Genomic DNA, 17,911 nt, shown 5'->3' with positions numbered 1-17,911 from the left:
GTATCTGTGTAGATGGCAACAACTAAGTGTAGTGTGATATGTATCGTTGCAATGAAAATGTGCAAAAATAAAAATAAATAAAACTGTGCTGCCACACAGTACAGCAACCAGACTTGGGGCGCGGCGAGAGAGAGAGAGAGAGAGACTGCTCCCACCAGCCTCCCTTATATCCAGGCTGGCTCCACTCAAGTCAAACGATCCTAAGGTGTGTTAGGAGGGACCTGCAGTGGAGAGAATCACCTGGCAACCAGGAGAGGGTGCTGACTCCCACTGCCCAGGGAGCTGACACCCCTACAGAACCCCTAGGTTCGTAACAGTGGGTGAAAAGAGCACCAGACGCGTCTTCAGGTGGCTTTCAACGGGGCAAGAGAAAGATTGCGTCTGGCAGCCTCACGCAGAAAGGCAAATCATGACCAATGGGTCAGAGATGTGTCATTTAAGGAAGGCCAGCTGGTGCTACTTCGCGATTACAGTGCTAGGGGTTGTCGGAAGACCCAAGACCTGTGGGGTCCTCAACCTATGTTGTTCTGCAAGCCCCAAGGGAAGATGGTGTGGTGTACACGGTGGATCCTGTGGATCAACAAACCAAGGTAAAAAGGGTCCACCGATCCCTGTTGAAGGCCCTGCTTTGCAGTGACTCCCCTGCCACTGTCCCTGGTGTGAATCCTCCGGATGCACCTGTAGCACCAATCGTAGAAGATGAACAGTCATTTGAGGATGATTTGATTTTACAGCCGCCGGTGCGGCAGCCAACAGTTGTGCCCCAAAACTCCTCCCACGTCCCAGGTACACGTGCGTTGTACCTGGAGACTCAAACTACTATAATCACTTAGCGTTTACTATCTAGGTCAGCTGACTCAGAAGCTATTGAAGAGAATCCTTGATTTTTGACGAAAAATATTCCTTAAAAATCTATAAAGGGTTAAATTGAAAAAGTAAAAGGTGTGCGTGATACCTGGAGACCACAACTACTATAATCACTTAGCTTTTACTATCTAGGTCAGCTGACTTAGGAGCTATTGAAAAGAATCCTTGTTTTTTGACGAAAAATATTCCTTAAAAATCTACAAAGGGTTAATTTGAAAAAGGTGTGCGTTGTACCTGGAGACTCAAACTACTATAATCACTTAACGTTTACTATCTAGGTTCGCTCATTTAGGAGCTATTGAAAATAGTCCTTGTTTTTTGACTAAAAATATTCCTTAAAAATCTACAAAGGGTTAATTTGAAAAAGTAAAAGGTGTACGTGATACCTGGAGACCACAACTACTATAATCACTTAGCTTTTACTATCTAGGTCAGCTGACTTAGGAGCTATTGAAAATAATCCTTGTTTTTTGATGAAAAATATTCCTTAAAAATCTATAAAGGGTTAAATTGAAAAAGTAAAAGGTGTGCGTTATACCTGAGACCACAACTACTATAATCACTTGGGTTTGACTTTCTAGGTCAGCTGACTTAGGAGCTATTGAAGAGAATCCTTGTTTTTTGACGAAAAATATTCCTTAAAAATCTACAAAGGGTTAATTTGAAAAAGTAAAAGGTGTGCGTGATACCTGGAGACCACAACTACTATAATCACTTGGGTTTGACTTTCTAGGTCAGCTGACTTAGGAGCTATTGAAGAGAATCCTTGATTTTTGACGAAAAATATTCCTTAAAAATCTATAAAGGGTTAAATTGAAAAAGTAAAAGGTGTGCGTAATACCTGGAGACTACAACTATTATAATCACTTAGCATTTACGATCTAGGTTTGCTAACTTAGGAGCTATTGAAAAGAATCCTTGTTTTTTGACTTTAAAAATCTACAAAGGGTTAATTTTTCAGCCCAAAGGGACTATTGCATCTAATATTAGCAAATTGGATTCATGCTCAATATTTTTTTTTTTTTTTAAATATAAATACGTTTGACATTTTTTAAGATAACACATTTTTAAACAAACAGTTCTTTAGAGTCGGTCCCTAACTGGCGTACCAAGCGGCACTTCAGCGCGCAGCTCCCTGTGTCGAGCTACTGCAGGCGGGGCACACTCAGAGGAAGCTCCCGCTCTAGTTGCGGAGGCGAATGTCCAACGTCCAACGTGAAACTAACTTCACCGCGGTATTAAAATATTAGATTTCCCTCCATTATTGTGTGTTTATATATCTACCGTACATGTTCTCAAAGCGGGGTCACAAGATGATTTAAAGATATTGTAAATATACACAAAGTATGACAGTATTCTTTTGAAAAAAATAAATTGTATTTACAATCATATATTAGTATAATCTAGAGAAATTGGGTCCAATCCAATCACACAAACTATTTAAATTAACAGGGTGGAATTAATACTGGCATTAATTTTTCAGTTTATTTTGGTTGGTGCCGTTCTGTAAAAAATGTGGGAACGCACTGGATTTAAAGGTTGAACGGACGATTTTTTTGACCCAAATCTGAGTCTCATTTTCTTCCTCGTGGCGTGGACTGCCGATTAGTCCTGCCACGTATCAATCATAAAACACACCTACCGCTCAAGTGCAGCCGCGATCTATCATAATATAGTTCGCATTGATCTATCATAATATAGTTCCCTCAGTGTACGGGACAAAATGAAGACAAAGACAGTTCGAGCTGACTCAGAGACGGAAATCTACGGGAGACGAGATGCGATGCGATCCGTAGCGCTAATAAACAAACAAACGCACGTGTGTGTTGTATCAGTCCGCACGGGGGAGTGCGCATGAGTTCTCAAGCCGCCGAATACCGGTAATCGTCATTGCGCCTTTAAGTAACATTTGGTCATCTCAAAAACTAGCCTTCAAAAAAGAACACCAACAACTCAACTTGTTTATTAATCTGATTTAATATTCATATAGCCTGATCAATTTGATGTACTTCATGTGCATACAGAGACCGCCAATGTCATAGTCCATGAACATTAGAAACACACAATGAGCAATGTATTTAAAGCCGAAAACAGACCGTTAAAGACACTTCCTGTAAATAAAAACCTGATAAGCATAACAGAATACACCAAAACATTGAGAGGTAATGGTGAAAACTGACAGTATATTATAATGTCAACATGATTTTTAGGCTCAAAATGACAAACAGGTGGTGGATGAAGATAAATCCCTTTATGCATGTTCAGATTATCATGCGTTTGAGGCCCAGTTCAGTCCATGTGGATGCTTGAGGCTGGAGGGCCGTGTTATGTGAAGTCTATGAGTCGTTGACAGACATGCTCTCCATAGCGTTGGGAAGCCCTCCTCCTCCTTGCTTCTTCTTCTTGCCTCCTCCCTCCTGCTGCTTTTTAGACTTCTTACTCATTTCTTGATCGATAGGTGCAGGTTTGACAAACTTGATGATTTCAGTCAGACCTAAAAGACAAATAACATACAAGGTCATTTTTGTGGGTTTTGTGGATTCTCAAAAAGGCTTTTTGACTGGCTCCGATGTCACACTTAACAAAATCCAAGTCGTACTTGAATCATACTTTAATGATAACGTCAGAAATTCTCAAAAAGACATTTAGTAATTCCAAGTTGGTGGCGTTTTAACAACTCTTTATGTAATGCCCTGGGTTTGGATAATGTTAAAAACCATTTCCCGTTTATCGATTCACAGCATCAAAACCCTACATATATTATAATTCCACTGCATAATGCATCTTACGTGCGCTAGCTTCATTTTGCTATGAATCTTGGCTCAATTCAATCCAATCATAGAATCCAAACGGTGCGTCTGCTCCTTAGCAAAAACGGAGGTCATACCTCAGGTGGGCCTCTTCAGACCAAACAACCTTAGAACGGATCATGGTGTAGCACGTCTCTTACCCGGAGGCATGAAGTCCTTGAGCTTCTCTGGAACAATAATTCCTTCATCAGTTTGATAGTGCTCCAGGATTGCACAAATCACACGAGTTGTGGCACACATGGTGGCATTCAACATGTGCACGAACTCTGTCTGAAAAATAACAATTGAAAATGCATTTCAAAATAATGAAAACATTGACATCTAGACAAAGGGCAAATTTTGAGTCTCAAACCACTAACAAATTAAAATAGAGACTTGGATCAATAGCTTTACACCTCACTTCACTTCACTTCACTTCACCTCACCTCACCACCTACTCCACCCACCCACTCACTAACTCATTCCCTCCCTCCCTCCCTCACAAGTAATATGGCTGCCAGTCTGCTGTTGCGCATGTTGCCCTCACCTTGTCCATCATCTTCTTGGTCTGTCCATAGCGGATGCGAAGGCGCCTGGCCTGGTAATCTGTGCAGTTTGAACAAGACACCAACTCTCTGAAAGCTCCTGATCCGGGGAACCAGGCTTCAAGGTCCAACTTCTTACTGGCTGCATGATTCAGAGCACCTGGAGAGGAAATGAAAAGCTACATTTTACCAAGGAGCCTTAATAGCAATAGCAATAGCAATAATAGCAAAAGAGGAAAAAGTCCCTACCGGAGACGATGTTGACAATGCGGTAAGGAATCCCTAAAGACTGATAGAACTCCTCTGCTGTCCCGATCATCTCATCAAACATCTCCCAAGATTTACCATCATGAGGAGAGGCATACACAAACTGCTCAATCTACACCAGCAAGAACAGAGACATGGAGCCAGGGCTTTAAAGATGCACAACCGTTGAAGGCAGCTACTAACTGGCACGTGACTGTCGGGATCATACCTTCTCAAACTGGTGCACCCTGAAGATGCCGCGCGTGTCCCGGCCATGGGAGCCCACCTCCTGTCGGAAGCAGGTAGAAAAGCCGGCATAGCGTATAGGCAGGTCTTCGGGTTTGAGCCACTCGTCTCGGAGGAAGGCTGCAATGGGCTGCTCTGAGGTGGCAATCAGGTACTTCTCATCAATGGAGCCATCATCTGAGCGCTCACTGCCCTTCCCGATCACCTGAGGGACAGATGGAAAATGGAAATGCAAATACCGTAAATTGGATCATGCTTGAGCATTGTTCAGGACAACCGCTTGCATTTTCAGTTGTAACCAATTAAGGGCAGTATAGGTCCATACAGTTACATCAATACAATTCATCTAAACAAATTTAAAAATGAATGTAATAGATGTTTAAGAAAGTGCATGATTTAAAAGTTAGACTAGTTCTAACCTGCATCTATTTTTATAAAAACAAGGCTAAATATGGCTTGATTTGTTTGTTTAATGCGGTACACTTGGGTTGGGCAAAGAGCTAGAAAGAAAGGAATGTGCTGATGTTCATTCACTGCAAACACAAACTCCAGACTTCTCTTGCAGAAATAACTAATTTTAACCAAGCTTCCTCTGGTGGTTAATCAATATGCAAGTTTCCTGGTGGAGGGTCCAACACATATTTGGGAAAATGTTATTTCTATAAAGTTTTGTTGTGCAGGACCTTGGGGTATTTGCTCTTTGATGTGCTTTAAAGTGCCATATTGCCACCTAACTGCCAGGGATGTATTAGTCTGGTAGGTCAATGGAAATCAAATGTTTTCTGGGCACATCATGGTACAGCAGACTATTGCGGCATGATTTCCAACTGTCACTATCAGAGAGATATAATACACCTTAAAAAAGTATGTATTACACACCTGATTACCGGTAATCATTTGGCCAGTACACACCAGTCAACCCTGTTCCATGTTGTGAGGTAGTCATGACCACAGGTGTTGCTGCAGGGCTTTTTTTGAAAGAAGACAGATTGATTGAGTGTGAAAGTGAGCTTGAGAGTGAGTGCGAGTATGGTAGGGAAATATGGCAAGTTGTAGCATAGTGGAGAGGGGAAAGAAAGCAAAGGGTTGGTGCCCGCTGGTAGCAGGAGAGCGGCGAGCAGCGAGCAGCGAGAGAGCGGGGCGCACTACAACCAAGTGCCTCAAAAGCGCCGCATCACGTGGAGTCATGACAGGGGCTTAATGTACACTTCATTTACCAGGTCCAAATACATCTTGACCATGAAAACTATGTCTGTTGTTATTGTAGGTACCTTATAAAGCTCATCATCAAACTGGCTGAGCTGGGCCACCTCCTGCATCACCTCCTTCCTCATAAAGAAAGGAGTGTACAGCATTGTGTAGCCCTTCTGGTACAGGATCCTCATGGCATAGTTGATCAATGCCTGCTCCAGGAAAACCAATGGGCCCTGAACACAAGACAAACAGACAAAAACATAAATAAACCAACAGTTGGGACTAACATGAGCAGCTGCCAATTACTGAATGTCAGAAATGGGGATGTCAAGATTAACAGGGTTTTTTTTCCCCCAATTACCCCGATCATTTCTGGCCACGGTGGTTATTCGTGGGCTCAGTGCAAGAGATTATTATTTAATCCATTTATGGCAATTATATTTTATATTTTTAAATATTCTTTTGTATTCAATGAGACAGGTTAATAGTTGTAAAAACAAAATTCCCTCTCAATATTTGCACGTTTAAACATAAAAATGTACTATATAAATGTTTCCTTTGTTTTTTTTCCTGATAATTGTGATTGAGCGTAAAAATTGCAAAATTTCACAATAATTCTGACAAGGGATGTCAAGGTATCAAACTTTAAACAGCGGAAACAGCAAAAGAATGTGGGCTTGTTGTTGCTTGCAAGTGTGCCTCTGGTGAAGAGTATTACCTTGAGGAAGTAACCTCTGCTTCCCGCCACCACGGCTCCCTTCTCCCCTTCAAACCCATCCACCATCACCACCAGGTCCACATGAGAGTACTTCTTCTGGACAGTACAGTCACCCCATGTACGCTCTACCTTGTTGTCTGCATCCTGCCAGGTAAATAAACACGTTTAGATTTTAAACATTACAAATTTACATTGCGGTTTGATTATGGGCATTGAGAGAAACATTCTGCCATTACAACTTACACGCAGTGATCCCTCGCTATAACGCGGTTCACTTTTCACGGTCTCGCTGCTTCGCGGATTGAGCGTGTGAGCTGCGGGACACGCCGGTGAGAGCGGCGGCGCGCGTGAGAGGCCGGTGAGAGCGGCGCGCGTGAGCTTCAATGTTTTATGGAGTATTTCATTGTATAATAACTGTAAAAAAATAAAAGGTTTCTTCTTCGCGGATTTCGCCTATCGCGGGTTCGTTTTGGAACGTAACCCCCGCGATAAACGAGGGTTCACTGTACCCTTAATTACTGATTTAATATTCTGCTATGTTTAATGCAATACTGGGAAGGTCTAATAGGAAAAAAAGTCAAATCAGAGCCTTGTAGTTTTAACAAAAATCCATTGATATTTTTCTCACTCCACCAAATGGGGGTGGGAGCAGGGCAGAGCTCTAGACTAACATACCCATAATACAGTTCTTTTCAATTAGTTTGTAGTCTTGTGTGTGTGTGTAAATGAATACGTAATAGTTTTGAGAGCTTTTGCCAGCGCTACGTTTTGTTTTCACATTCATCATGTGCAAGATAAAACACTTTGGCAGTTACATTGTAATTGCCTTTTGTGCACAATGTAAATATATTACAATGTATTTGAAGCATGTGTTGCCCTGGGATGTTCATCTATTGACCAACAACACAAAATTACCGTTTGCATGCTAACACTTATTGCAATGTAACAAACATACAACTTTACAGAACACTGCATTTGTTATAAACATATAAGAATGTCATATTGAATACTACCATTGAGATTAATTTAACTCTTGTATTTTATCAGTACTATATACTTATATTAGTCACTTAGGTTTCAAATAAAACGTCCTTTCCTGCTCCTTAAGGTGCAGCGATACCCCTGACATACCGGTCAGGGCGCGTTTGCTCTTCAGAGACACCCACCTCATCGTTGCTGATCGGTACTGACGGATGCAGAAGATTCCCAATCTCTCTTAGGTACTCAAAGCGGTCCGCCTCTAGTCGGACCCGATCTTTGTCCGTATTCTCAACGGCTTCTTCCACCAGCACACGCACCTTCTTAATCTGAGTAACTGTTAGGCCCTGTCATAAAAGAAAAGACAGGAAATTAAACACCACATAAAAAGCAACAATTCAAGGTGTTAGTTTATGAGAAGTCAAACAACACCATTTATTATTACTTTTAGGGTGTCTGTTACAATCTGGCAGGGGCTACAAATGAAAACCGTTCATAATTTACACCATCCCACTGAAAAAATGGATAGCTGGAAGACTTGGGGAAGCAGTAACACACATAGGCCGTGCATTTAATCTCTTTTACATATGAAGACTACTACCTTTCTGAAAGCTTAGTTAGTATTGAGTCTTGCGAGTGCAGTTTGGGTCAGATGCATCCTCAGGCCGGAGACCTACCACCACACCCACAGAGATTGTATATAGTAGACTACAGCCCTACCGATAACACTTCAGCTGTGAGAGACTCCACGTTTTGTGCCTCGTCAGGTAAAGAGTCATCTTCTCCGACAGGTTCTTTTTTCTGGAGAGAAAAAGAGCGAGCGGTCAAATACTGTAATAACGTTACACCAAAACAAATTATATGCAGCAATCTTACCTTCATTTTCTCCCCGATGCTCTTGCTGCAGAGGTTCTTGGCTTTGTTGAGGTTGTCTGCTGTAAATCGACCTATAAAATTGAATTGTACTCAAGTTAGGTCCATAGATATATTTCTCAAGATGTTAAAGACACCAACGAGTTGAGTTATTCCCACAATAATCAAATATAAATCAAATGTAATATTAGGTCAAACTCAAAACATTTAAATTCAATTAAAAAAAAGGTGCAAAACTGCAGTTGAACAGGAAAAAATAAACAATTAGATATATCAATGAGAAAATGTTTTGTGGATTCAAAGTTTTTCCATCTTGTACCAGTAAAGTTTTCATCTAAAATGTTGTGTAAGTATTTGACAAATGGATAGTCATGTTAAAAGTACTTGCTTCTTTATTTTGACATTATATACACAAAACTCTGAAAAATTGGCATTTAATCAAAATTAGTTCAAGTAGAGTTAAAATGATCAAATCCTTCTGAACAAACAGGCAATTTTTTTACAAAAATGTCTAAGTTTGCAATAAATGTGTATGCAAAATCCTCAGGAGTATAAAAATATATATTAAGAAAATGTATTAAGAACATAAACATTGGAATATTCGTGTATGTGTGTGCCATTTTAAAAGAGGGATACATATCTATTAAAACACGTTTAAGTGCAGATTGTACAATTTTCCAGATAAACGCCATGTTGAGAGAGCAAAATGGCAACATAACACAGATAGTGTCTCTCGCCAGCTTGTTTGTGGCACTGTGTCTGTATTTGTATGGATCCTGGATTGGTTTTTGTGTCAGGGGGATGAGTGGGCAGCGGGGTGACGTGGTGTTTAGCGGATCTGTGACCGCAGCAACTCCTCTGCAGGGCGAGGTGGACTCGTCATGCTGGTTTAGCCCGGGATTGCATCAGATTTCTCATCAGACACTTGCATGCTAGGCTAACCGGCTAATCACAAACAGCTTTTATGTCCAACACTTTTGTGGCCAGTATTATAGTCCAGTTGTTGTAACACACATTGGGGGAAGTCATGGTCTGAGGAGAATTAAGCTCAAAACTGTCTGTATAACTTAACTGTGCTGTTAACTGCAAATAACATTGAATAACACAGATAATAAAGTAAATACATTGATTGACCTTTATGCTCCATAAAACGTGAAGCAAAGTAAGATGTAATGAACAATTTCATGGGAAAACATCAAGGCTAAATGAATGAAACTATATTACAACCGGCTGTCAAACAAGTGCTCTTCTAAGTGAATAGCATAGTGAATCATGCGTGTATACTGGAATTTTTATACCAGCAAATGATGTATAATACAGCAGCAAGTCAAACTTTAAGGATATTGAAGGATATTATTTTTTTTTGGCAGAGAGGTTGAACGAGTTAAGGCTACACACACCGCTAACACTAGCATCATCAGCCACTGCGTTAGCATTAGCTAGCTGGAAGAAACCGGCTAGTGCTATTATTAAAAAAACACTCACATTTTCTCCATTCTGTGTCCACTGCCACTAGTTTATCCACCAACGTCACATCTTTGAATCGTTTCCTCTGAGTTTCCCGAACGCTTTCAAGGTCTCCTCCTTTATCGGTCCTGAACAAGTCTAGATCGAGCACCATGATGTCTGCACCGGGTCTGAGCCACTTCTTCTTCTGTGGTGTTTTATGGCTGCGGGTATCGGAGTGTTACATTACCGCCACCTGCTGTAGTTAGACTTTAGTCTTTATTCTCCAGACTTTACTCCTGGTGTGACTCGTTTGCTTTGTGACATCACTGTCGCCAGTGGCAGGACCCACCCACAGGAGCACCCACCCGCAGGAGCACCCACCCACGGGAGCACCCATCCACAGGAACACCCAGGATCCATCCACAGGCGCATCCACCCACAGGAGCACCCATCCGCAGGAGCACCCACCCACAGGAGCACCCATCCACAGGAGCACCCATCCACAGGAGCACCCATTTGCAGGAGCACCCATCCACAGGAGCACCCATCCGCAGGAGCACCCATCCACAGGAGCACCCATCCGCAGGAGCACCCATCCACAGGAGCACCCACCCACAGGAGCACCCACCCACAGGAGCACCCATCCACAGGAGCACCCAGGATCCATCCACAGGAGCACCCATCCGCAGGAGCACCCATCCACAGGAGCACCCAGGATCCATCCACAGGAGCACCCATCCGCAGGAGCACCCATCCACAGGAGCACCCACCCACAAGAGCGGAGCATCCCATCCACAGGAGCACCCATCCACAGGCGCATCCACCCACAGGAGCATCCACCCACAGGAGCACCCATCCACAGGAGCACCCAGGATCCATCCACAGGAGCACCCATCCGCAGGAGCACCCATCCACAGGAGCACCCACCCACAGGAGCGGAGCATCCCATCCACAGGAGCACCCATCCACAGGCGCATCCACCCACAGGAGCATCCACCCACAGGAGCACCCATCCACAGGAGCACCCAGGATCCATCCACAGGAGCACCCATCCGCAGGAGCACCCATCCACAGGAGCACCCACCCACAGGAGCGGAGCATCCCATCCACAGGAGCACCCATCCACAGGCGCATCCACCCACAGGAGCATCCACCCACAGGAGCACCCACCCGCAGGAGCACCCACCCACAGGAGCACCCACAGGAGCACCCAAGATCATGTCGGGGTGAAACTTTTTCATTTAATAAAAGACACAGACATGTAATATTGCAGAATAACATATCACAAAATGCACATGATACAATATATACACAATCAAAAAGGCTGGGATATAAATCCTTTAATCAACATTAATTTTCCTGATTATTTGATAGTGAAGTGAAAGTTAATGCATGGTAGATTGTTTCACCAAAACAAATTACAATTTGAATTTGAATTTTTGGACAATATGTATTCAGTTGTATCCAGCTGCATGTATCTAATTATAAGACAATTGTGTGGTATAAGTAACCCAGAAGGTAATAAATGAACAAAATTATTGTAAATTAATGTTAATACAACAAATTATATTTGTTCATGCAGCCCATATATGATTTCAATGCATGCAACAATTAGCTAGATTAATACACACATATATAGTTAAAACTTTAAGAGTAATACTTCAGGACACTTTATTCACACATAATTTATATTGAACAACATTGACATACAAAAGATAACATACTTACTACATTCATTGTAATTCTATATAATCCTTCATTTGAACCAGAGAATAATTCAAAGTCTAGTATGTAGCAGTGCATATTAATGAACGCGGTGGATTGAAGCCATGGGTAATTTGCATCTGTTGTTTCACATTTACTCTCACAAACACTTTCATACACGAGCATACTTGGACACTGGATGCAAGGTGGGTTAAGTGTCTTGCCCAAGGACACATGTATACAATGTATAAAAGTGCAACATGAATTGTAAACATTTTTAAATAAAAATAAGTTTTGGGTTTTTTAAATAATGTTAGCAGGTGTAAATTCATACATCCTAAAAGCACTGTTGCCAGATAGCTACTGAGAAATTATTATAATTACTCAAACATTTAGTGTTGCACAGGTACTTCTTTTTGCCTTCATTACCTCTGCAGCCTCACAGATAGCGTCCAGCAGAGCTGCTCCAGCTGGTAGTTGAGTGAAGCCTTCCTCTGAAATGTGACTGATCTTCAGGTAGCCCCCAGGTCTGTGCAGAGACACTCCATGCAGGTGAGAGAAGAGCAGAGGTAAGTCACTGGTCAAAGTGTAGTGAGACACAAGGCTCAACTCTGTGGGGATGTCCGTCTCTGCTGAGTACGCAAAAATAGCAGCCATGTATTTGGACAGGTCCTGGCCCCTGGATTTAGCACGGCCCACTTCAGCTCCGATCAGACAGATAGCTGCCTCTGCACTGGAGTTATCCCTCTCCCAGCTGGACTCCTCGTCCTCTGGGTTTTCGTTGAGCTCTGTAGTCACAGGTCTGTGGCTCAGACCAGGAGAACACATCACTAACACAAAGTCACACTCCTGGATCTGCCGGCTGTGCCAGGCCAAATTGCCCTCCTGCGCCACACTCAGGGAATCCCACAGGTCCAGACAAACCTGCAAATAAATGTATTTTACAACAAAGTAGAAATAAACTAACCCAGCATAGAGGCATGCCATACCTGTGTGGCCATGTGCTGTTGGATGAAGGCTCCTAACTTCATGACCGCCATGACGTGAGCAGGGCCATCAGAGGTGCTGTAGCAGATCAGGAGCCTGGGAGGAGACGCTCTGGTCCTGGGCCACGTAAGCATGTCTCCCTGGGTCTTACTCTCCTGATGCTCCTTCAGAATGTCAGAATCTGGAAAAAAACAACACTTCTGGATTCAATTGGCTGTTCATGGACTTCATAATATTATTATTATTATTATTATTATTATTATTATTATTGTTATTATTATTATTATTTTCACCTGGTACAATATGCAGTTTCAACCATTTCATCTTGGCTTTTGTCAAAGTAAAAGCCGCCACTACAACTATTATTATTGCAGTAAGAGCCAGAGCCAGTGGGAGCAGCAGTGCCAGAAGGGAGGTGGAGTAAGGTTCTATGGAGAGACAGACATCAGAATTGGACACAAGTCTAACTTAGCTGAACTCTAGTGCTTAAATAATAACTGTACCTTTATGCTCAACATGAATAGTAAATATTTTCCTCACAGCGTCAACTACATCGGCTGCAATCTGCAGTATAAAAAGAAGAGATTACAGTGGACTCATTTTTAGTCTAAATCCATCCTAAAAATAAATTGGTATTAAAAAGTTGCATTTTTGCTCAAATTGATCGGTCCTTTATGATTAATAGAAGCAAAAAGGGACATTTATTCCGAAGAGTATATTTTAAAAAAATTATTCAACAAGGATTGCCAGTGGTATCCTTACCATCGTCAAATAATACAAAAAATAAGTAATGTAAAGTGTGTTGTACCTCACAAGTGTAGTTGGTTCCCTCTTGGAGGTCTTGAAGCTCATATGTGTGGTGTGTTTTATTGGTGCTCAGGTTCTGTTTGTGACATAAGTGAGGAGTTTTAAGCTTATTGCTCATCACAGAAAAAAAACGTAATAAGCAAAAGGCTCACCGGGGTGATATCCACTTTATTTGTTTGTTTTTTTATATCATTTATGTAACAAACTGAGAAGTAGCTCCTAATACCCAGGCTCTGAGGGGCCAGGTTAAAGGTAACTGCTGCAGTAGTCCCGTTCTGTACAACGTTGACATGCTGAGGATACCAGTCTACAACAATTACAAGGTTACTCAAAAAAACATGCTGACACATACATTCTTAAGATAGTTTGTGTAAGAGGACATACAGCTGAAAGGACAAATCAAAACACCAGGGAAAAGTATATTAAACATGAATTTGACTTTTCTGTGTCGGTTAAAAAAAAGAAGTTCCTGTATGAAAATTGAGGTTATCTGCTTCTGAAATTGGGATAGTGACTGTAAAGCACACAGAGTTTAGACACAAAGAGTTGTCATTATAGTCTTAATTACAATGCATACTGACCTTGTTTGCACTTATTCATCCCATTCTTTTCTGCACACGCTGTAAATACATGACAATATGACTGATTGTACATGTGTGTAGATAAATATAAAACATTGCAATGAAGCGATTAAGCATTAGCATTAACATGGCTAAAGTAATTGAGTTATAGTATATGTGTTTTGTCACAAGGTACTGAACATGTAAACAGTGACCGAATTCTAAGCCTTCAATAAATTGCCCATCTACGGATTATACCCATCCATTATACAATTTGTGAAGGCACATACTGTCCCTAAATACGGCACGATAGGTTCAAACTTGAATTTAAGAATCATTATGCAGGAGCCTGTGGTCTTACAGCGGGTAGAGAAGGTGGTACTGCGGTAGAACCTATCCCACTGCTCCGGCACCGGCAGAGCCATGACTGTAACAGCATACTGAGAGCCCAGGGACAGGCCTCTGAAAGGGTCCGACTTATACACCTGAAAAACACAAGGCAGAAGGTTATGTCAATCAAAACATGAACAAAATCACCTTTCATGTTTTTATACACTAATGTATGAAAATATTTTTAATATGACAGTAAACGTGATATTACATTTACCGGTACATAAATCAAAAGGTTTAAAAGTAATTGATTTTTATACAAATAAAACACACAAAAAGACTACAGAAGACATTTTAATTTAAAAAAAGAGTTATGTTGAAATGGCAATTTGATTGATCCCCAAAAGTGAATCAAATAGTTGCCATAAAATATTTCAACTATTATGATGACATTGTCATTTATAACATCACTCCAGTCTACACCTCCTACACATACTGATCTTTCAAACAGGATGAAATAGTGGAAAATGTGAAAATACATCAGTTATTATGCAAAATACAATGAGAATTAGATTTTTTTCAGATTAATGCAACTATATAAGCTATAAGACCTATTTTTTTCTTGTAGCCCGTGCGTTACCTCTTGAGCATGTGATGCAGGGAGGGAACGGTTACGATGGAAGAGAAAAAGCTGACAGAAGACACTGGAGCCTCCCAGAACCTGCAAGGACACCTGAAAGCCTCGCAGGAAGGCAATGCCTGCACACAGCACACACATAACACATTCCTCACCGACATGCTCGGCACGCAAGCTCAATTTGTTACGCCATTTCAAGCTCAGCCAATTAACCTTTATGTCAACATTCTTTCAACTATATTCATTCCAGTCCATGCTGCTGTAACTAAGTCATGGGAAAATGACTGATGATATCACACAGACTTTGGAAAACATCATTGATGTTATTGTAAAATTTTAGCTCATTTCTTTTTATTTCATTTCTGACTGTATGTGTCCTTATGCAGAGTTTAAAAGTCTTTGTTACTCATGATGCCAGTTTTTCGATAACATTTTCTTAGTAGCATTATGCCCTCACCCCATGTGTTTCCACAGGCACTCCACTCTTTTTTTCCAAACACCTATATATTAAATCTGTCAGAGTGACCCCAGTATTAATAGCCCTTAGCTTTTATCAAGTGTTTTGTATGACCAGTCTGGTGATAATACCAACCCTGCAACTAGAAGCCTTTAGTGTCTGTCTAACTGTCTAATTTATAGCTGATCTGGAATTTAAGATTGATTAGCCTGATAGAGGTTCGCTCAATTGCACACTACAATTAATTCTTGAGTATGAATGTTTTTTGGACAAAACAAGGAGTAAAAATGAAATTGAAATACTTTTGTTTTTGCAATAAATGCAGTACCAGCCTCCCTCACAATAATGGATTCATAGATTTAATCTACGCCGTGGTTTTGTACAATGCCCTTTTAAAATGCTTGACAGCACTAAAACAACACTGTATGTCCCCTGTTATGTCTTTGTTCATCTGGCGGTTCAGACAAAGTACCTTTTGCTACAGTTTGTGTGTATGGACACAGAGCAGTTAGACCCAAACAAACTGTGATGACGTCAACTTAACAATCCCATACCATAAGGACTGGGCCTCCAGGAGACAACCACAGAGTCAGAGGTGGGTTCTGGATCCTCCATTGTCTCGACTGTCACATTGTTGGGCGAGTGGATGTAGTGCTGGCAGATGTCCGGGTCTTCATTACCTATTAGCTCAAAACAAGGCCATGGAATACAACCTGAGGACAGACATGTTCACCTGTCTCATAATTCATTCACACCAACTTAACAGGAGGTTAAGGTTGTGTTGTCAACAAATATTTGAAAGGAGCCTGTTTCAGTGCTTTACAGTTGGGGTTGTTGGTTTTGAAGGCTAGGCAATATTCTAAGTAAATAATGAACAATTTATGCCCAATTATGGTTTTAGAAAGGGATTGTTTGCCAGGGCCTGATCTTGTCAGCTCTATGAAGCTAAGCAGATCAAAGCTTGGTTAGTACTCGGATGAGAGTACTGGAACACCAGGTGCTACAGTGGGGCACTAGAAGAAAATGTCATTGGGTCCTTGGGCAAGACACTTCATCCACACTGCCTAGTAAGCCTAGAAAAGTGCAATGTAATGTTGCAATAATAATAATAATACATTTTGGGAATACACATATAAGAAATCCCTCTGCTCTCTTTAGCAAATAAATGTGTAGTCGTTAAAATCATTTTAGGTATATTATATGGAGGTTCAACTTACTTCCGAGTGTTTTCACTACTTTGGAGCCAAAAGCCTTTTGTATGTCACCTTGAGTTATGCGACAGTATTCACACCCAGGGACTCCCTGAGAAGAGAAATCTCAGAAACATTTAACTGACACACTCAATAATACAATAAGGCTACTTGATTAATACAATAAATAACATACGGTAATTAAAAGCAATCAGACAGAGCTGTCCAACAGGTTTGGAGAATATGTACTTTACAGGAAAAAGAGGTAAGATAGGCCCCAGGCACTAAAGGAAGTGAGGTGGTCCAAAAGTAGTTCAAAGAATAGTTAAGCTGTCAGCACAGGTGACTGTAAAATACTTACTTGCATGCTATATGTTCACCCAAAATGCATGTAATAAAGTAAAGGCCATTTTATTAGATTATACCTTCAAATGTTCCCGGACTCAATTTGGAGATTGAGAACAACTCTTGGATGAGTCGAAATGTTTAGTTTTTTCTTAAAAACAATCCAGATGACAACTGGACCTTTCACGGCACTGCAGTTGGCTGCACTTGGAGTCTGATCTCCACGAGTCTTGCAGGCGAAGTTTAAAACTTCTGTAGTTGGTGGTATGATTGTCAGTGCTTTGTTCACACATTTAAGTTGACAATTCATTTTTAAATTATATGTCCAGTCATAAATTAACATATTAAACACGTTTATAAACGTTTTACATTTCATTGTTATCATATCGTTAATTAGTTGCCAGAGTACCGGTACATTAGATAAACAGATTATCTTCAAATAAACTAGTAAGCTGGTTAAGACTGATGTGATATGGTGACAAACATAATAAATATAACGATCATATAATATATAATATACAATTTAACAAATTGAAAGAGTCAATTTGAGTAAGCAATATAAACAGACACATTTAAACATACGAGTGTGTGCATACCTGACGGAGACACTCCAAACTACAATCCTGCGGAGTGAAGGCGCCCGCGGCGTTGACGTCCTTCACGGTCCAAAGTATCTTCACCACCGTCACGAGCAGGTACAACGCAAAAGTACCCATTTTGCTAAAACAGACACATGATCTCCAAAAACCTTAGAAAACGATCATTCCCATAACTGAGTGCGTATCCCACAGCAAAGCCCGCGCCGATGTGTGGACGTGACAGTGGGACGTGATGAGTAAGCGAGGGGGGAGTGGTGTCTTCAGGCTATGGGAGGAACAGCAGAGTGAGCACTGCTGCCAGACCAGTTCTCTCCTCTGTGAATGCGTTTGGCCCCGGATCTCTAACACAAAGCTTCAACTATAATTAAACATGATTCTTAAAAAACTGAG

General features: G+C 41.2%; 2 protein-coding genes across 2 annotated transcripts; both read right to left on the bottom strand.

Annotated features, from left to right (window-relative positions):
- Positions 1-2,825: 2,825 nt before the first annotated feature.
- Positions 2,826-10,099, bottom strand: sars1 (seryl-tRNA synthetase 1). Its single transcript, XM_072449506.1, has 11 exons — positions 9,942-10,099; positions 8,460-8,530; positions 8,304-8,384; positions 7,772-7,930; positions 6,606-6,749; positions 5,965-6,120; positions 4,677-4,898; positions 4,451-4,580; positions 4,204-4,361; positions 3,818-3,947; positions 2,826-3,361 (listed from the first exon to the last, which is right to left on the bottom strand). Exons 1-11 carry the CDS (start codon positions 10,075-10,077, stop codon positions 3,204-3,206), a joined length of 1,545 nt encoding a protein of 514 aa, XP_072305607.1. The 5' UTR covers positions 10,078-10,099; the 3' UTR covers positions 2,826-3,203.
- Positions 10,100-11,747: 1,648 nt separating this feature from the next.
- LOC140363143 (interleukin-17 receptor D) lies at positions 11,748-17,734 on the bottom strand. The gene is made up of 12 exons (XM_072449503.1): positions 17,519-17,734; positions 16,605-16,689; positions 15,942-16,100; positions 14,934-15,052; positions 14,325-14,448; positions 13,985-14,023; positions 13,556-13,710; positions 13,405-13,479; positions 13,100-13,160; positions 12,890-13,024; positions 12,599-12,777; positions 11,748-12,533 (listed from the first exon to the last, which is right to left on the bottom strand). The coding sequence occupies exons 1-12, from the start codon at positions 17,636-17,638 to the stop codon at positions 11,994-11,996; spliced, it is 1,791 nt and encodes a 596-aa protein (XP_072305604.1). The 5' UTR covers positions 17,639-17,734; the 3' UTR covers positions 11,748-11,993.
- Between the last annotated feature and the right edge of the window lie 177 nt (positions 17,735-17,911).

This window comes from Eucyclogobius newberryi, unplaced genomic scaffold (genome assembly GCF_026437365.1).
Source record: "Eucyclogobius newberryi isolate DKJ021-1_F unplaced genomic scaffold, fEucNew1.0.hap1 SCAF_17, whole genome shotgun sequence".
In the NCBI taxonomy this organism is placed as follows: domain Eukaryota; kingdom Metazoa; phylum Chordata; class Actinopteri; order Gobiiformes; family Gobiidae; genus Eucyclogobius; species Eucyclogobius newberryi.
The sequence above is the reverse complement of the archived record's forward strand: the minus strand, read 5'-3'. Positions and strand labels throughout refer to the sequence as shown.

What these genes read in the sequence shown, in the direction of transcription:
- LOC140363143 (XM_072449503.1), bottom strand. Translation starts at nt 17,638, where the DNA reads ATGGGTACTTTTGCGTTGTACCTGCTCGTGACGGTGGTGAAGATACTT. An exon ending in AGTAGTGAAAACACTCGGAA is followed by an intron (nt 16,101 to 16,604) that starts GTAAGTTGAACC and finishes GTCTGTCCTCAG; the next exon opens with GTTGTATTCCATGGCCTTGT. An exon ending in ATAAAGTGGATATCACCCCG is followed by an intron (nt 13,480 to 13,555) that starts GTGAGCCTTTTG and finishes TGTCACAAACAG; the next exon opens with AACCTGAGCACCAATAAAAC.
- sars1 (XM_072449506.1), bottom strand. Translation starts at nt 10,077, where the DNA reads ATGGTGCTCGATCTAGACTTGTTCAGGACCGATAAAGGAGGAGACCTT. An exon ending in GGGTGCACCAGTTTGAGAAG is followed by an intron (nt 4,581 to 4,676) that starts GTATGATCCCGA and finishes TTGCTGGTGTAG; the next exon opens with ATTGAGCAGTTTGTGTATGC. An exon ending in CAAGGACTTCATGCCTCCGG is followed by an intron (nt 3,362 to 3,817) that starts GTAAGAGACGTG and finishes TTTGTCTTTTAG; the next exon opens with GTCTGACTGAAATCATCAAG.